At 34.2% G+C, this 14,038-nt stretch overlaps 1 protein-coding gene across 1 annotated transcript in view; it reads left to right on the forward strand.

Annotated features, from left to right (window-relative positions):
- The window catches only part of DYNC2H1 (dynein cytoplasmic 2 heavy chain 1), a 144,868-nt gene that overhangs the window by 85,703 nt on the left and 45,127 nt on the right, over window positions 1–14,038 (forward strand). Inside the window, exons 79-82 of the mRNA XM_041416997.1 lie at window positions 1,368–1,523; window positions 3,445–3,520; window positions 4,980–5,191; window positions 6,917–7,021. Of these exons, the coding sequence (XP_041272931.1) occupies window positions 1,368–1,523; window positions 3,445–3,520; window positions 4,980–5,191; window positions 6,917–7,021 (549 nt within the window). The remainder of the gene's footprint in view (window positions 1–1,367; window positions 1,524–3,444; window positions 3,521–4,979; window positions 5,192–6,916; window positions 7,022–14,038) is intronic.

A 14,038-nucleotide genomic window follows, 5' to 3' on the forward strand; every position in this document is an offset into this window, starting at 1 on the left:
CTCTTTCAACAAAAAATGGCTCTTCTTCCATGCAGCAGAACATACAGTTAAAAGCCTTTATTCAGAATTGAGAACTTTGCATTTCAAATGGCTCTGCTTAAGGAATAACTGGGACTGTGTTCCTCCAACTGATTGGAAAGTAGTCTAAACATGAACGCACTTAAGCAGTGATGTCCAAAATGAAAATCATTAGTAGGAGTGCTCCTAAGTCTTCCATTGATAATGGAGTCTGGAAATTTTTGCCTGCAGCTAATCCAGGAAACTTTGACCTTTAAGAGTCCAATGTTGCTGACTTTCAATAAGCTGAAATAGTTACACTTTTACATTGACTGCAAGTGTTTTAAACTTTTTGCAGTACCTTTTTGCTTATATTGAGGTCTTCAGTGGTACAGAAACTGCAGGACTGTGTTACTCATTCCAGTGTCTTTGGAATAACTGGAACTTTGCACAAGTGCAATATCCTAATTTTTTTTTTCCTTTCTGATTGCAGTTAATATTTTGTTACCTGCACGGTAGGCAGTGACTTGGCAAATGGTATTTGATTATTGTATGGTTGTAGTATGTTCCAATGTATGTAGAGTGTTACCAAAGAAGATACAGATATTTAAAAAAAGTCCGTTTACTACAGTATTTTGCAATTATTTGTCAGAAGCAGCAATGATAATCTTATGGAAACACTAACAGCTGTTTTTCAAAGGAAAGAAATAACAACAAACATTTTTAGAAACACAAAATTGTAATTTCAATATCTTCAAAATTTATGTTTGTCTTCAGACTTGCAAATAATTTGAGAATGGCTGGTATCCAGTTGTTTTTATTTTTAAATGCTGTAATTTTGCTTACTGCCTATACCTTAAATGCAGTTGTTTCTAGTGCTTGTGAGCATTACCTACCACTAAATCTGAGAACTGGCATTTTATCATACATACATACCATATTTATATGCTGGCTAATAGAGTGTGGGGATGGCATAAGGCAATTTGACATTCATCACATCACAATTGGTCATTGAGGTTGTAAAATCAGAAAAAAAGTTCTTTTGATTGAAAACAATTGAATTTACTTTATGCTGATGTGTTTTCATAGAGTACTGCGCTTTCACTAAGTTCTTTCGTGTAGTACAGTCCTATAAATTGATCCTGCTTACCTGGTTACCACTTCTTCAGTATGTTGAAGTTATTTCACTGTAGAATCATTCTGTTGTTAGGCCATTTATTGCAAACTTTTTTTTCTTGTTAAATTTTATTTTATTAAGTACTGTTTGCCATTTCGATAAATTACAAATTTCACGTTATAATCTAAGAAAATAATAGTACATAAAAATACCAGGTTTTCCATCTTGAGCAGTGTTTTTCCTTCCAATGCAGGCACCTCCAGGCCTCAAAAAAAATCTCTTGCGAACTTATGAATCTTGGACACCAGAGCAAATCAACAAAAAGGGAAATTTGTCTAGATCACATTCTCTCTTCTGTTTAGCATGGTTTCATGCTGTATGCCAAGAAAGAAGAAATTATATCCCTCAGGTATTAATTTGTTTGCTATATTGTAAAAAATTTGCCCCATTTATTATCTTTTATAGTTGGAAGTATTTTTCATCACGTATGTGTTGGGTCATATTCAGAAATTAGAAAAACTTGGATATTTCTGGTGCCTTTTTTGTCTCTGAATTAATTGCAAAACAAGATCCTGGTAAACTCAGTTCCTGTCCCTCTGAAAATTGCTTCTGCCTGCATGAGGTTATTTTGTGATTCATGGACTAAGTGATACTGCTACAGAAGTGTGGAAAAGATTCTGTGAATCCTGTTTGCTTGGGACAGGCAAAAATATTATGGAAACACAACTGAATGAAAAGATACACTGGAGGGAAAGAGGAGATGACATTGTCTACAATTTCTTCATACAAACTCCTTCAAGGAGAAGGGAAAATCATTAATTTCTTGCAAGGATTATAATGATTTTCAGAGATGCATTTTTGCCTTAGCTAAATTTTTGATTAAAGTGAACATTTTTTTTTCTAGCTGCAAGATGTTTAAATTAAACAGACCAAAATAAACACCAGAAAGCAAACTGCTTTATGTCTTGTTTCTTTTATTCTGTATAGACTAGATATGAAATTACTCTGTCGTCTGAAGGATTTGATCTCACATAGTCTGGAATATTTGAGAGTTTTTTGCTAGTTTTGACTTTGTGATTTTTTTAAGGTTGGTTGCCTGTTGCAGTAACAGGCTTTTGAATATGGTTCAAGAAGTACAATAGGTGAAAATAATTTATGTGTTAAACTGAATGAATTCTCCTTTGTTCTTGTTCAAGATCATGTTCATTTAGCACCAATTTTTCAAGTAACACAAGATGGGATTGGTGCTCTCTTTAATTTCACTGCACAAATGTGCATACAGTGGTGGGTTTATATTTCAAGATTATCAGTTTCTAACATTGACAGACAGTAGCTAATCTCAGGTAGAAACTCTTGCATATTATAATGAATTTTGAGTTGTTTCGGGTTCATGTACAGATCTGTCCAAAAACCCCAACATGGTACTGTTAGGAGTATCTTTCCAGAATATGACCTTCAGGGTGGCTGGCTGATAGTTTTTTGTCATCTGTGGAGCAGCTGCAGGCTGTATTCATCTCACTGGACCATGTGCATGTTGCTGACACATTTGCATTTCTCATCATGAATCATGTGCACTGTTGCTGTGATAACATCCGTATGCAAAATACACTGTAAAAAGATAGAGCAGCAGGACATAGCATTGAAATCTGGATTTCCTAAGTGATTTCTCATATATCAGTATTTATTTATACTTATCCATTTACACTGAAAGTTTTTGTGAGAATTACCTACACAGTATGCATTCCTTCTACATAAAAACTAATGTCCCAAGAACAAAAGGAGGTACAAATTGCAAATGATAGAAATATGCATGTGGTGGTCAACATTTTTGTGGTAATAGTAGCAGTAATTGATAATTTTTTTGGTCAGACAAGAAGTAACATGAATTAAGGAGTAAGGTGATGGGAGTATTTTAAAGACTGTGTTTGCAGAATCATTCCTATTTATGAAAATCCTGTCTGTATACTGAATTACAAAAATGCCCTCAGAAAAAAATTGTATTCAATGCATGATCTAGTCTCAGATGTCAGCAAGTTTTATTTGAAGCAAATATTGATAGGAAATAAAATAACCTTAAGTTTATATTTTTCATACTCAGTGGATTCTGGTTTTTGTAAGTGTATAAAGTTAAATGCACTGTTATAACTGATTTTTTTTATACTACCTGTATTGAATCTTTCAAAAAATGCACTTTAGAGGACACAGGTTGTTTCTTTTTTCCTTAAGTATTATACAGCATTCAGTAACCACTTGATACTGGTATTTTACTTCATGATCAACCCTGATTAAATGATTGCTAATTAAATTCTTTGGATTTCTTTTCATGATAGGGTTGGACCAAGTTTTATGAATTTTCCTTGTCTGATCTCCGTGCTGGTTTTGACATTATTGATGGACTCTTTGAGAGTAAGTCACTTCTTAAGGAAAGTCCCATTAGTAGGGATGTTGCATGATGAGCTTTATCTTTCTATAACACTCATATAAAAGTGAAGATGCTGTAGAACTCATCATCAGTAAGCAAAGCTAGTAAAACAGAGTGAATCATAATTCCATTTTTGAGTGATTGGGTAAACCAATAATTCTTGGTGCCCAGGGAGTATGCTGCTCAGCTTCTTGAGTACAGAGGAAGAAATAGGAAATACAGGGCTGCCTGTAAGATGAAATCTTGTGTGTCCATTCCTTCTTGGTGTGAGTTCCCCTAAATATTGAATAAATGAATTGACTATGAATTGAATATGAAAGAATTCTTCATATTGAAACTCAGTGTCAGATAGATCCCACTTCATTGTTCTGTTAACCAGTGTATGAATTTCTAATATTAGTTAATATGGTAAAGGTATTTTTTTTTTAACCCCTTGCATTTTGTACAGTTTCAAAGTAAAGCTAGGAACCGATGTGTAGAGATAATTTATGATTGTTGACTTGGATGGGATTTGTGGATGGCTAGTACTTCTGAAATCAGACCTTAGTTGTGCAGACTTGAACCACACAGAGAGTTAAAGAGATTGAATCATTAACTGTCAATGATAATCATTAATTATTACTGTGAAAAAATCTTTCCTTATGAAGGAATGATTGAGGCATTGGGATACAATAATTACCACCAGTAAACCCCCACTTACAGTAATTGCCATTTCCCTTTTTCAAGGGACTTTAGGGAGTACCTTGCTGATCAAGCTTTCTTTCACCTGCACATGAAAGCTGTAGGACACAAGGAGATCATTGTGCCATGTAGTTATTTTGGGCAACAAGACAATGGAGGAAGAATAAGTTATTTTGAACTTGTGGGATGTAGCTGGGTCAGAATAATCTAACACAACATCAGTCTGACCAGGAAATTGTTATTAACATGCTTAAATTTATTTGCTATGTTGTGCGATTCGTAATGATTTGCAAAGTATCTATCCTGGACCTCTTTGTGCTTGAAAGATGACCTGTTTGGAGCATGATCTGCTTTTGGTTTAATCAGTCAGTTTATATTATGAGATCAGATGGTGCCATGGTAGAAAATAGTGTATAAAACTTTATTTATGACAAAGGAGCACAAAATGAATGTTTTAATAGCCTAATTTCTGAAATGCATATAACCAGTTAGTTCAAAAAGCATTTCAAGTCTAAAGCAAAATTTCTAATAATTCATTTGCAACACACTAAGTGTTTGTTTTTTCAATGCCAAATATTTACAAATTCTTTCAAGTTCCTGCAGCTTTTACTATTTGGTCATATAGAAGAACAATTAAAATTTAATTATTTGATGTGTTCATCTCCCTCTTACTACACTGAAGAACTGCAGTGGCAAGAGGAAATGCTTATAATGCAATGCTATTCAGTGATACAAAACTAATATTAATTAATTAATTCATAGGTTCCAGAGATTTTCAGTGGGAATTTGTTCATGGCTTGTTTGAAAATGCAATTTATGGAGGTCATGTAGATAATTATTTTGATATGAGAGTTCTTCGGTCCTACTTGGAGCAGCTTTTCAATTCACGAATCATTGGCAGTTTAAATGCCAGAGGCAAGAATATGAGTACTTTCCCATGTTCGATCTCTTTACCGAATTCCTGCAGCATTTTGGTAGGTATACATCTTCTATCGCCTAAAAATTAATTAATTTTCAAGAATTTTTCTTTAAATACTTCCACAAAGAAAACCCAAGTTACAATCCAAAGGATACCTGTGTTTCTCTTTTGTGTGGAGCATTAACTCTGTCAATTTACTCTTCCATGTTGTGGTATCTGATTGGACTGTGGTGCAGAGCAGCCTAGCTATGAAGAGTTGTGTAAAAGAAACTGGGTTAATTTATGACAAAGGTATAATTATGGTTTTATATAATTAGTTTATTGACATAAAAGTGTTTTTTTAAAGACTGCTAAATATTCCTACAACTTCTGGATGAAACAGGAAAATATACCAGAATATATCTGAATATACCTTCTTGTTTCCAGAGTACATCAACATTCTGACAATCTGTTGACAGACCATGGAAGGTATATGACATTTTATTTGGTGATAAATATGGATTCTGATTCTCCTTCAGTATTTCTGTAGTGTAAAAGAGAGGGAATTAACAGTCTAAACAACTGATCTCTCTCTTTCCTTTCACAATATAATTATTGTTGTTACTGTGATTAAGATTTACTTGCTTTCTAATGGAAGACTCCATACTTGACCTCTAACATGAATGGATATGAATAGTATTATCTCAGTTAAACTAAACTGCTGTGATTTGGCATTCTTTACCTGGATTCTGACTGCTCAGGTTTGGTTTGGGTTTCTTTTATTACTTTATTATGACCATTATTTTTTATTTTCCATAGATGTGCTGAGTTAATATCATAAAAACAGGAGATAAACAAACCAGTCTGGTCTCTGTTCTTGTAGGTAATATGGTCAAGTAGATGACTTTTCTTTTCTAGCCTGCACAGCATTTAATATCTCTCGATATGTTATATGATTATGTATGTAAGAATTTATGGTTCTGTGTCTTCAAGTAGTATTTCCCCACTGTTTGGTGTAGAGCTCTGCTACTGTTGTTACCTCTGAAGTGAGATTATGTGTTAAAGTGAATTGTGCATATCCAGCACGTGCTCCTGCAAGCAAAGACAAAATGCACATGGCACATTTGCAACGGGGGGCAGCCAGACTTTCAGATAGTAAATATTTTTGCCTTTAAAACACAATAAAAGAGATGTCCAACACCATTAGTCTGCCTGAGTCTGCAAGGCCTCTGTCTGTTTTGTGCAAGAGAGCATCACTAGTGACTATTACACTGTAACCAATATCGATGCTATTCTGCATCTCCAATGATTATGCAAACCTATTTTTACCTAAACTATTTCACTTTCTTTGAGTGAATATTTTTGTGGATTTAAATAGAAGTGAGTGCTTTTAATTTTATAAATATGTATTATACTCTTATTAGAATTCCAAATGCCAAAGTTTGGGGTTTTTTTCTGTATTGTCACTAATCTTGCCTTTAAGTTTTCAACAGAAATATTGTATCTACTTTTCAGGGACAGTCTTGGCATACTTTTGTTTTCATTTGATAGCATCACTGTAATCAGAATTGCTTTTTCGTCGTCTAGAGTGGAAATGTTACATAAAAGAAGATATTTTCTGATAAATAAAATGAAGAAATCTATAAATAAGATTACCATAATATGTCATGTCTTATATACTTATTTTAATCTTTGTGTTGTGCTCTGCACTTAATGAAATTATTTGCAGCATATGCTGTTAATTTTCATGAGTGGAATAAAAAGTTTTCTCTGTTCTGTCTATTCTTTTCTACTTATGCAGGATTATCGTAATATTATTGAAAGCCTCCCAGAAGATGATAAACCTGACTTTTTTGGCCTGCCAGCTAATATTGCTCGTTCATCACAGCGTATCATCAGTTCCCAGGTAAAGTTAACATTTTTCATTGACCTCTGAATCCTTTCTGCAGCCGTTATAAGATGAAGAATGCAACCACCTGTTCATAAATGCCGTTTCCTTAAGAAAGTCAGAGTAAGTTGGTGTATTTTAAAAAATATTTTGACTTCTATCTGTAGAATATTTTAGTATAATAACATTTAATCTTCAATTACAAGAGTATTCATTTAGAACCTAAATTGTGTTCTGACAGAGTCAGAACACAACCTGACACCCTGTTGGTCAGGATGTTGGTAGCAGTCCAGTTGGAAATGTGGCTGCAGTCCTCCTGGAGTGTCAGTTATGGCTCTGTTGGAGCAGGGACCCTGTAGAAAGGAGTAGTCTTCCTCTGAAGATCCAGTGGAAGAGGCAGCTGTTCCTCTGGGAAATCCAGTGGAGCAGCTGTGCTGATATTCCAGAATCAGCAGATTATACCTGGGTAGAATACTTGGCTCCTCCCTCTAGGCAGAGCATCCCACAAAGGGATGCTGTAGTTCTTATCAGTCATGCAGTGACATTCAATAGCCTGTTAGCAGCAGATGTCTCCCTGGAGGGAGGAGTGGTTGTGGAAGATATAAGGAAAACTGCCCACTTAACAGGAGACAACTGCCATACAGATGGCAAATAGAATACAATTTGCTTGGCGATCCAGGACAATTTTTTAAATATTTTGTCTTTTATCTGTAGAATTTTTTAATATAATAACATTTAATCTTTAGTTACAAGAGTATTAATTTAGAAACTAAATAAACAGATAATTATTGAGAAAGTTTCCAGTAGTATAATTCAGTTCACATTGAATAGTGGTACAATAGTTTTACACATGGAATATGGGTAAGGTTTTATGCTTTTGCTGAAATAGAAATTCTGAAGAATTTTTCTAGACGTTACAGAGTTCTTCCAATTAGTCAAAAAAATTCTATTCCAATTAGAAATATGAAGTGAAGTCTAGATGAGAGCATACAATTAATGTATAGGTGCAGTTAAACAGTGCAAATCTTTAAAATACTCATTAGCATAGTTTATTTGACTGGTAAATTAGTTGTGTCAGATAACGTGAAAGTTGATAGATTTGAGACTCTTAAATCAGAACTGTGAAGTGAGTTGGTCTATATATCAAGGCTCTCTGTAATTTTCTGCCCAGCCCTGGTGTGAGGTCTTATGTGCAGACAAGTTATAGAGGGGAAAAAAGTTATAGAATCATAGGTTGGAAGAACTTCAGTGATCATCTGGTCCAATCATTCTTAGCAAAACTAATTGGAAATTCCCTATAACTGGAATTTCCTGTGAATTCAAGACTAAGAATTGCAGTTTTTTAACAAAGTACCTAATTGTTTGCTCACAGTCACTTAAAAACAGCTCCAGGCAGAAATTTCCTGTTGTTGTAAGACCTCTGATCTACTAAAAAAAAAAGAAAAGCCTTGGAGTATTGCATTTGTTGCCTATCAAATATACTACTGGTAAATTTGTTTAAATATTTCTGTTCACTTAAATCCATAGCTGCATTGTCAAACTATTTGTGGTTTCTTTAGGACACGCAGACATAAAGATATGTAAAGACAAATCTGTAGGATGAAAGTGCATAAGGTAATAGGATGAACTGAAGAACTTGTCTATTACAAAGCTAATACATGCTCCAAGATTAAACATATCTATCTTTGATTTTGTCTTAAAATCATTTACATAAACATCCATTTAGATGCTTTTGTTTCTCTCAGATTCACTGTAGATTGCTGACTATTTTTATTATTTCAGCTGTGCTTGCATAACTTGTCAAAATCTGCTGTTGTTAAAAATGCTAATATTTGAAAATCAGAATAGACTCAGAGTTCCTGTGTGAAGGGAAATAGATAATGAGTGTATTTACATGTAAACTCACATTCTGCTGAACTGTTCTGCCATAGCATTGATTATAAGCTATAAACGGTGGGTTTATAATTTTGAAAATGTGAGACTGCTCTAGTTACAGTTCTGTGAGATAATTTTTTTTGTCATATGAGATATTTTCTCATCCTTCCGATAGTATTTTGCAGTATATCTTTAAATCTTAGGCAATTTAAGTTAATTTAAGAAATGTGAGATTTTCCTTAAACTGTGCTTCTTCCTCACTGTGAATCCTACTCCCTTTCCATTTCTGACAGTTTGGCAGCTGTTTTAGTTCTGCAGGTGATCCCATGGTTCACAACTGGAAGTTCAGGGGTTGTTTTCTAACAGGAGTGTTTCTCAGAAATCCATTACCAAGCTAAAGGTAATGAACAAGGACAGTCAGAAATCAGTTGATACCAGCTCAGCTGCCATGTCTCTAGCATTAGAAAGGTGAAATGTAGTACCATGTCCACTACTTCACTGATTCTCTAGACTTTCTATGAATATTATTAATTTTTCGTGCCTTGAAGCGATAGCTTGTGTTGCTGCAGCAACACACTTTAGTAGAACTAGGCTGCAGCACAATGCAGCATTTTGAAGTCATGCGGATACCTCTTCTGTAACCTATGTATTACCAGTGTTTGGGCAAACCCAAAATATCAATAAAAAGAAAGGGTCTTTTAAAAGAAATTTTGCAACTGTTTTTGTGTTACTATATTCACAGCTTCTTATCAGCAGAGAACTTTTCTAATTTAAAAGCTGAATGTTGCTACCAGTATTATTTTTACACTGGCAATTACTAACTTATTTATTAGAAATTATGTTTTGCAATGATCTATAGTGTAATTCAGAGAGTATTAATATTGAATGCATACAGATAAACAAATTTTACTTAAAAAGACATGATCTTTTTAGAAACATGACTTAGTGTTTTTTCCTGAATTATGTGCTTAGTTGCTCTAAGTAGATGAAGACAAGTAAAGTTTTAGAGCCTGGATTTTTAGAGTTCACTGTGTCTCTGTTTCTGCCTCACCTGATGTTAGAGCAAGCCTTTGACACATCTCTTATGTTGAATAAGATCATGAATAATCTCTCATCTCTTTCTCTGTTCTCTTTTCAGAACAGTGCAATAAAATAGAAAAAATCTCCACTGCCAGTGCAGCTGCAGTAGTCAGTATACCTCATCCTACGTATTTTACACCAGTAGAGAGTTTCTGTACTGCAGCTCAGTTTCCTCATACTCAACAACAGTCCTCTCCACTTAGTTACAGTCATGCTCCTTCCTCCTGATCTGATAAAAACTGTATTTTGCCTACATATTGGCCCATATTCAGATGGTCCAGCTCCCAGTCTAAGTTATAACCAGTGATAGGAACAATCAAAATATGTGGAGGTTTGCTTTAGGCTTCCTGTGCAATGAGAAGAGTCTGTAATTTAGATATCTCTCCAGTGACCTTCATGGGCTTTTGGTGCTAGTGGACTCATCTCTTATTCTTAGTTCTGTGCTTTCAATTCTTTTCTACAAATCTCATCCTTCATTGTAATTGTAATAGAACTATACATAAGTGTCATCATCAAAATAAAATTTATCCTATGTGATGAATGGAATTTTGACAGATTGAAACAGACAGACCTGTGTATGTATTTTTAAACCTTGAAAAAGCAATAAGAACTATCCTGTTCTGTGCAGGATTTACCATACCTGCAAATAAGATAGCTTATTGCCAGTAACCACCTTAGGAGGATGAAATGAAAATGCAGAGACATTGTTTTATCTCCTTTCTTTGCACAGCAGACATATTCACTGCAGGCACTCTAGAGTGTAGCATGTTCTGAGTGATCCCAACAAATCCTGCCAAATGCAAATGACTGCAGCCTGTAAGTAGTAGCTATATATGATCACTCAACTGGGTAATCTAAACATTCTTCAAAAATAGTAAATTATTTTGAGAAAAAAGACAATCAGTAGCTGGCAAGTTTTACGAGATTCTTCAAATATGACTGACAATGGTAATGAATATGGCGAGCATGTGGTTTGCTCATTGCTAGTTTCTGTGTACAATACAATGTTTAATAATTCTAATAATATCTTGCCTCAGGAATTCAGCATTCTTTTACACATTATAATGCTTCACAGAGAGTATCATAAGAGACCGGTTAAGTCTCAGTAAGGTTGAAGATCAGGTTGTTTTGGATATTTTCACCTTCAAAATGCTTAAGGACATCAGAGATGTAAAATAATCCTTTGGGACTTGTTGCTCAAGAGTCCACAGACTGTAGCTTCTCACCAAATTTTCAAAGAAATACTACAAAAATTACTCATTTGTAGATTTTATATATGAATTAAATTTTTTGAGGTCTGAATACTTATAACCTAAATATTAACTGGGTTCCAGTTCACTTCAGCTGAACTTGCTGGAAGTATTTCTCCTCCTGTATTTTGTCCTTTGTAATTTTATTTGCTTTTCAACCAGACCAGTGATACTCTGGAGTTTAGACGGTTCAGACTTTGCAACAAAATTACTTGCTTTAAAAACCTTTTTAATTTTATATTAATTTTATAGTCTCAAATAGAATACAAATCTGTCTATCATTTTCTGTGACAGGGTAGAGGATATAAGGTAATTTATTTTTCTCATATTTAATTTTTTAAATTTTCCTTCTTGCTGGAAGTCATGAACTTCCCCTTTTATTTACCAGAACAGACATATATTTTTGGAAAGTCACATTGGCAGTGAAACTAAAAATATTTTCTAAGGCTGATAGTCATCTAACAAAGCTTTATTTTTGTCAGAGTTAGGTGCCTAATCTAATGATTATCCAGGCTCCCTGTGTATTAACAGTCCAGCTCCAAGACACCGAATTCATACCTGCCATGGAGTGAATTATGTTGATGTGTGTAATCCTGTTTCCTTCACTGATATTATCTTCAGTTAGTGTTTTAATATTTCTTAAAATACCTCCTGTGTTAACACCAAATATTTTATTTAGATGTTATTCTAACACTTCCCACAAGTCAATGGTATTTTAAAAACAGATATCGTGGAATTAGAGTTTATCTTTGAAATACATAGAGGTTCTGTTAGATTTCTAGTTGAGCTCTTAGAGGATATTTTGTTTAAATCCTGCTGGAAAAGACTTGTGGTGTATTTATTGATTGAAGCCTCTTCAAATTCCCCTGACTGATATTGGAATAATTTCTTATGAGTTTGTTTTTCTTTTAAGTGTTTAGGTACTGTGATAGAAAAATACAATAAGCCAAATTCAAAGCCAATTGAAATTAAAACAAAGAAAACCCAGTGTAATACCTCTCAACTAGCTTTAATCATATGAATATTATCCACCTCTTCTTAGCTAGTCATCCATTTTATTTTTTGATATTAAGGAAAGACAAGCAGCTACAGGGAATAATTTGTGCCAGTCTTAGATAGGCATCTAAGGAGTGAATCACCTTTTGGAATTACCTATTTCTTTCCATTGACCTTTGAGTCAAGCTTTGTAATAATGTCAGCAGCATTTCCAATACTCGTATAATGAACATTTTAATGAGCATTTAAGAGATTAAAGAAAATACCTGTAAGTATGAAATGTTGCTTACTGAGAATACAGGAGGGTTTCTTTTCTTCTGAAAACTGGACTGCTTGAAAAATTAGATTTTTCTTAGAACAGGATTTTGAATATAGTTGTTTTGCCATTTCTGCATTGAGTATTGTAAGAATGTAAATGTAGTTGTTACACTTGAACTTCATATCTAAGCATTCAATTTCAAATTGAAAAGTTCAGGAGGAGGAAGTGAAATTTTAAGCATCCTAAAGTATGCAAGTTATAATGCTTGTCTCAAAGGCAAAAGAGGGATTTTATTAATTAGTAGACATATTTTTTTGCTTGTTTTATTTTCCAGGATAGTGAAAGACTACACATTTCAAATTTCATTTGTTCATTACCAGTTTTATTTTATTCAACTGCTAAAGCAAGTGAATGGTTCCCACCATTATGCATCCTCAAGCAAGACTATCATTCACATTAATGGCAGAGAGTGTGCTTGTGAGACTGACCTTGTGAGACTTGGCCACTGTCTGCCAGGGTGCTGGGAGTGCACTCAATCTCTCGTTGAGATCAGTGGTAAAGATATTGAACAGAACTGGCCACACTTCTGAGCATCGGGAGCATCGCTGGTGCCCAGCCAACAGCTGTATTGAGTCCTTGTTAGTGTGTTCATATTGTTTGCATGGGCTGTTTATTTCCCAATATTATCTGCTCCTTTGCTTCTTACACCATGCACAGAGGCCTTAGAATACTTCAGGTTTTATGTACCATGCCTCACTTACGTTCTCTTACATTTGGTCAATGCCCCGTGTTTTCTTTGAACTTTTCGTATGTGTTGAAACCCATTTCACTCCTAATTGTTTCCTGCTGGTCTTATCTCCAGCTGGGCATTGGCTTTTATAATTTCATCTTGAATTGCCCAAGCAGTTGTTTCACTGTCCTTGATTTTTCTTCTTATATGTTCCTTTTTTTTTTTTTTTTACCTTTCAAACCACAGAGATACTCCATGCTTACTCAGTCATTTTGCTAAAAATCCTGACCTTTCTACACAATGAGGGGACCTGTTCTGCAATTCATTCAAAAATAGTCTTTTATTTCTCCTTTTTTAATCAACTGAAATTAATGTGCTGTCCACTCTACTGCCTCACTTTTTCCCTCTGTTTATTATACTGTATCATATTTTGCCTCTGCCTTACGGCCATTAAACTAGTGTCTTATTTCCTTAAGTCCAACATATTAATTCTGCAGTTTACTTCATGGTTATCTTCAACACATATATAAATATAAATAATAATTTTTGCCTGCATTTGCAATGTGGGCTGTTAACCAGCACTTCAGAAATTTTCTTCAGTGAAGTCATCATTAATAATACAGCTTTTTCACATATATTTTGAAATGTATGCAGAGCTGCAAATAATGGTATTTAGAGGACTTCTGTGACTAAAAGGTAACTCTTAATTTAAATATTTTGTAAGCTGTAATTCCCATGAAAAATTTGTTGATGCAGTTCTTTGACCTCGTGTAAAGCTTGAATGTTTTTTTCTTAATCTCAGTAAAAATCTCATCTTGCAGATCACTGCTATAAATATAAATTTG

Source organism: Onychostruthus taczanowskii, unplaced genomic scaffold (assembly GCF_017590055.1).
Source record: "Onychostruthus taczanowskii isolate IOZ18803 unplaced genomic scaffold, ASM1759005v1 scaffold54, whole genome shotgun sequence".
NCBI lineage: Eukaryota > Metazoa > Chordata > Aves > Passeriformes > Passeridae > Onychostruthus > Onychostruthus taczanowskii.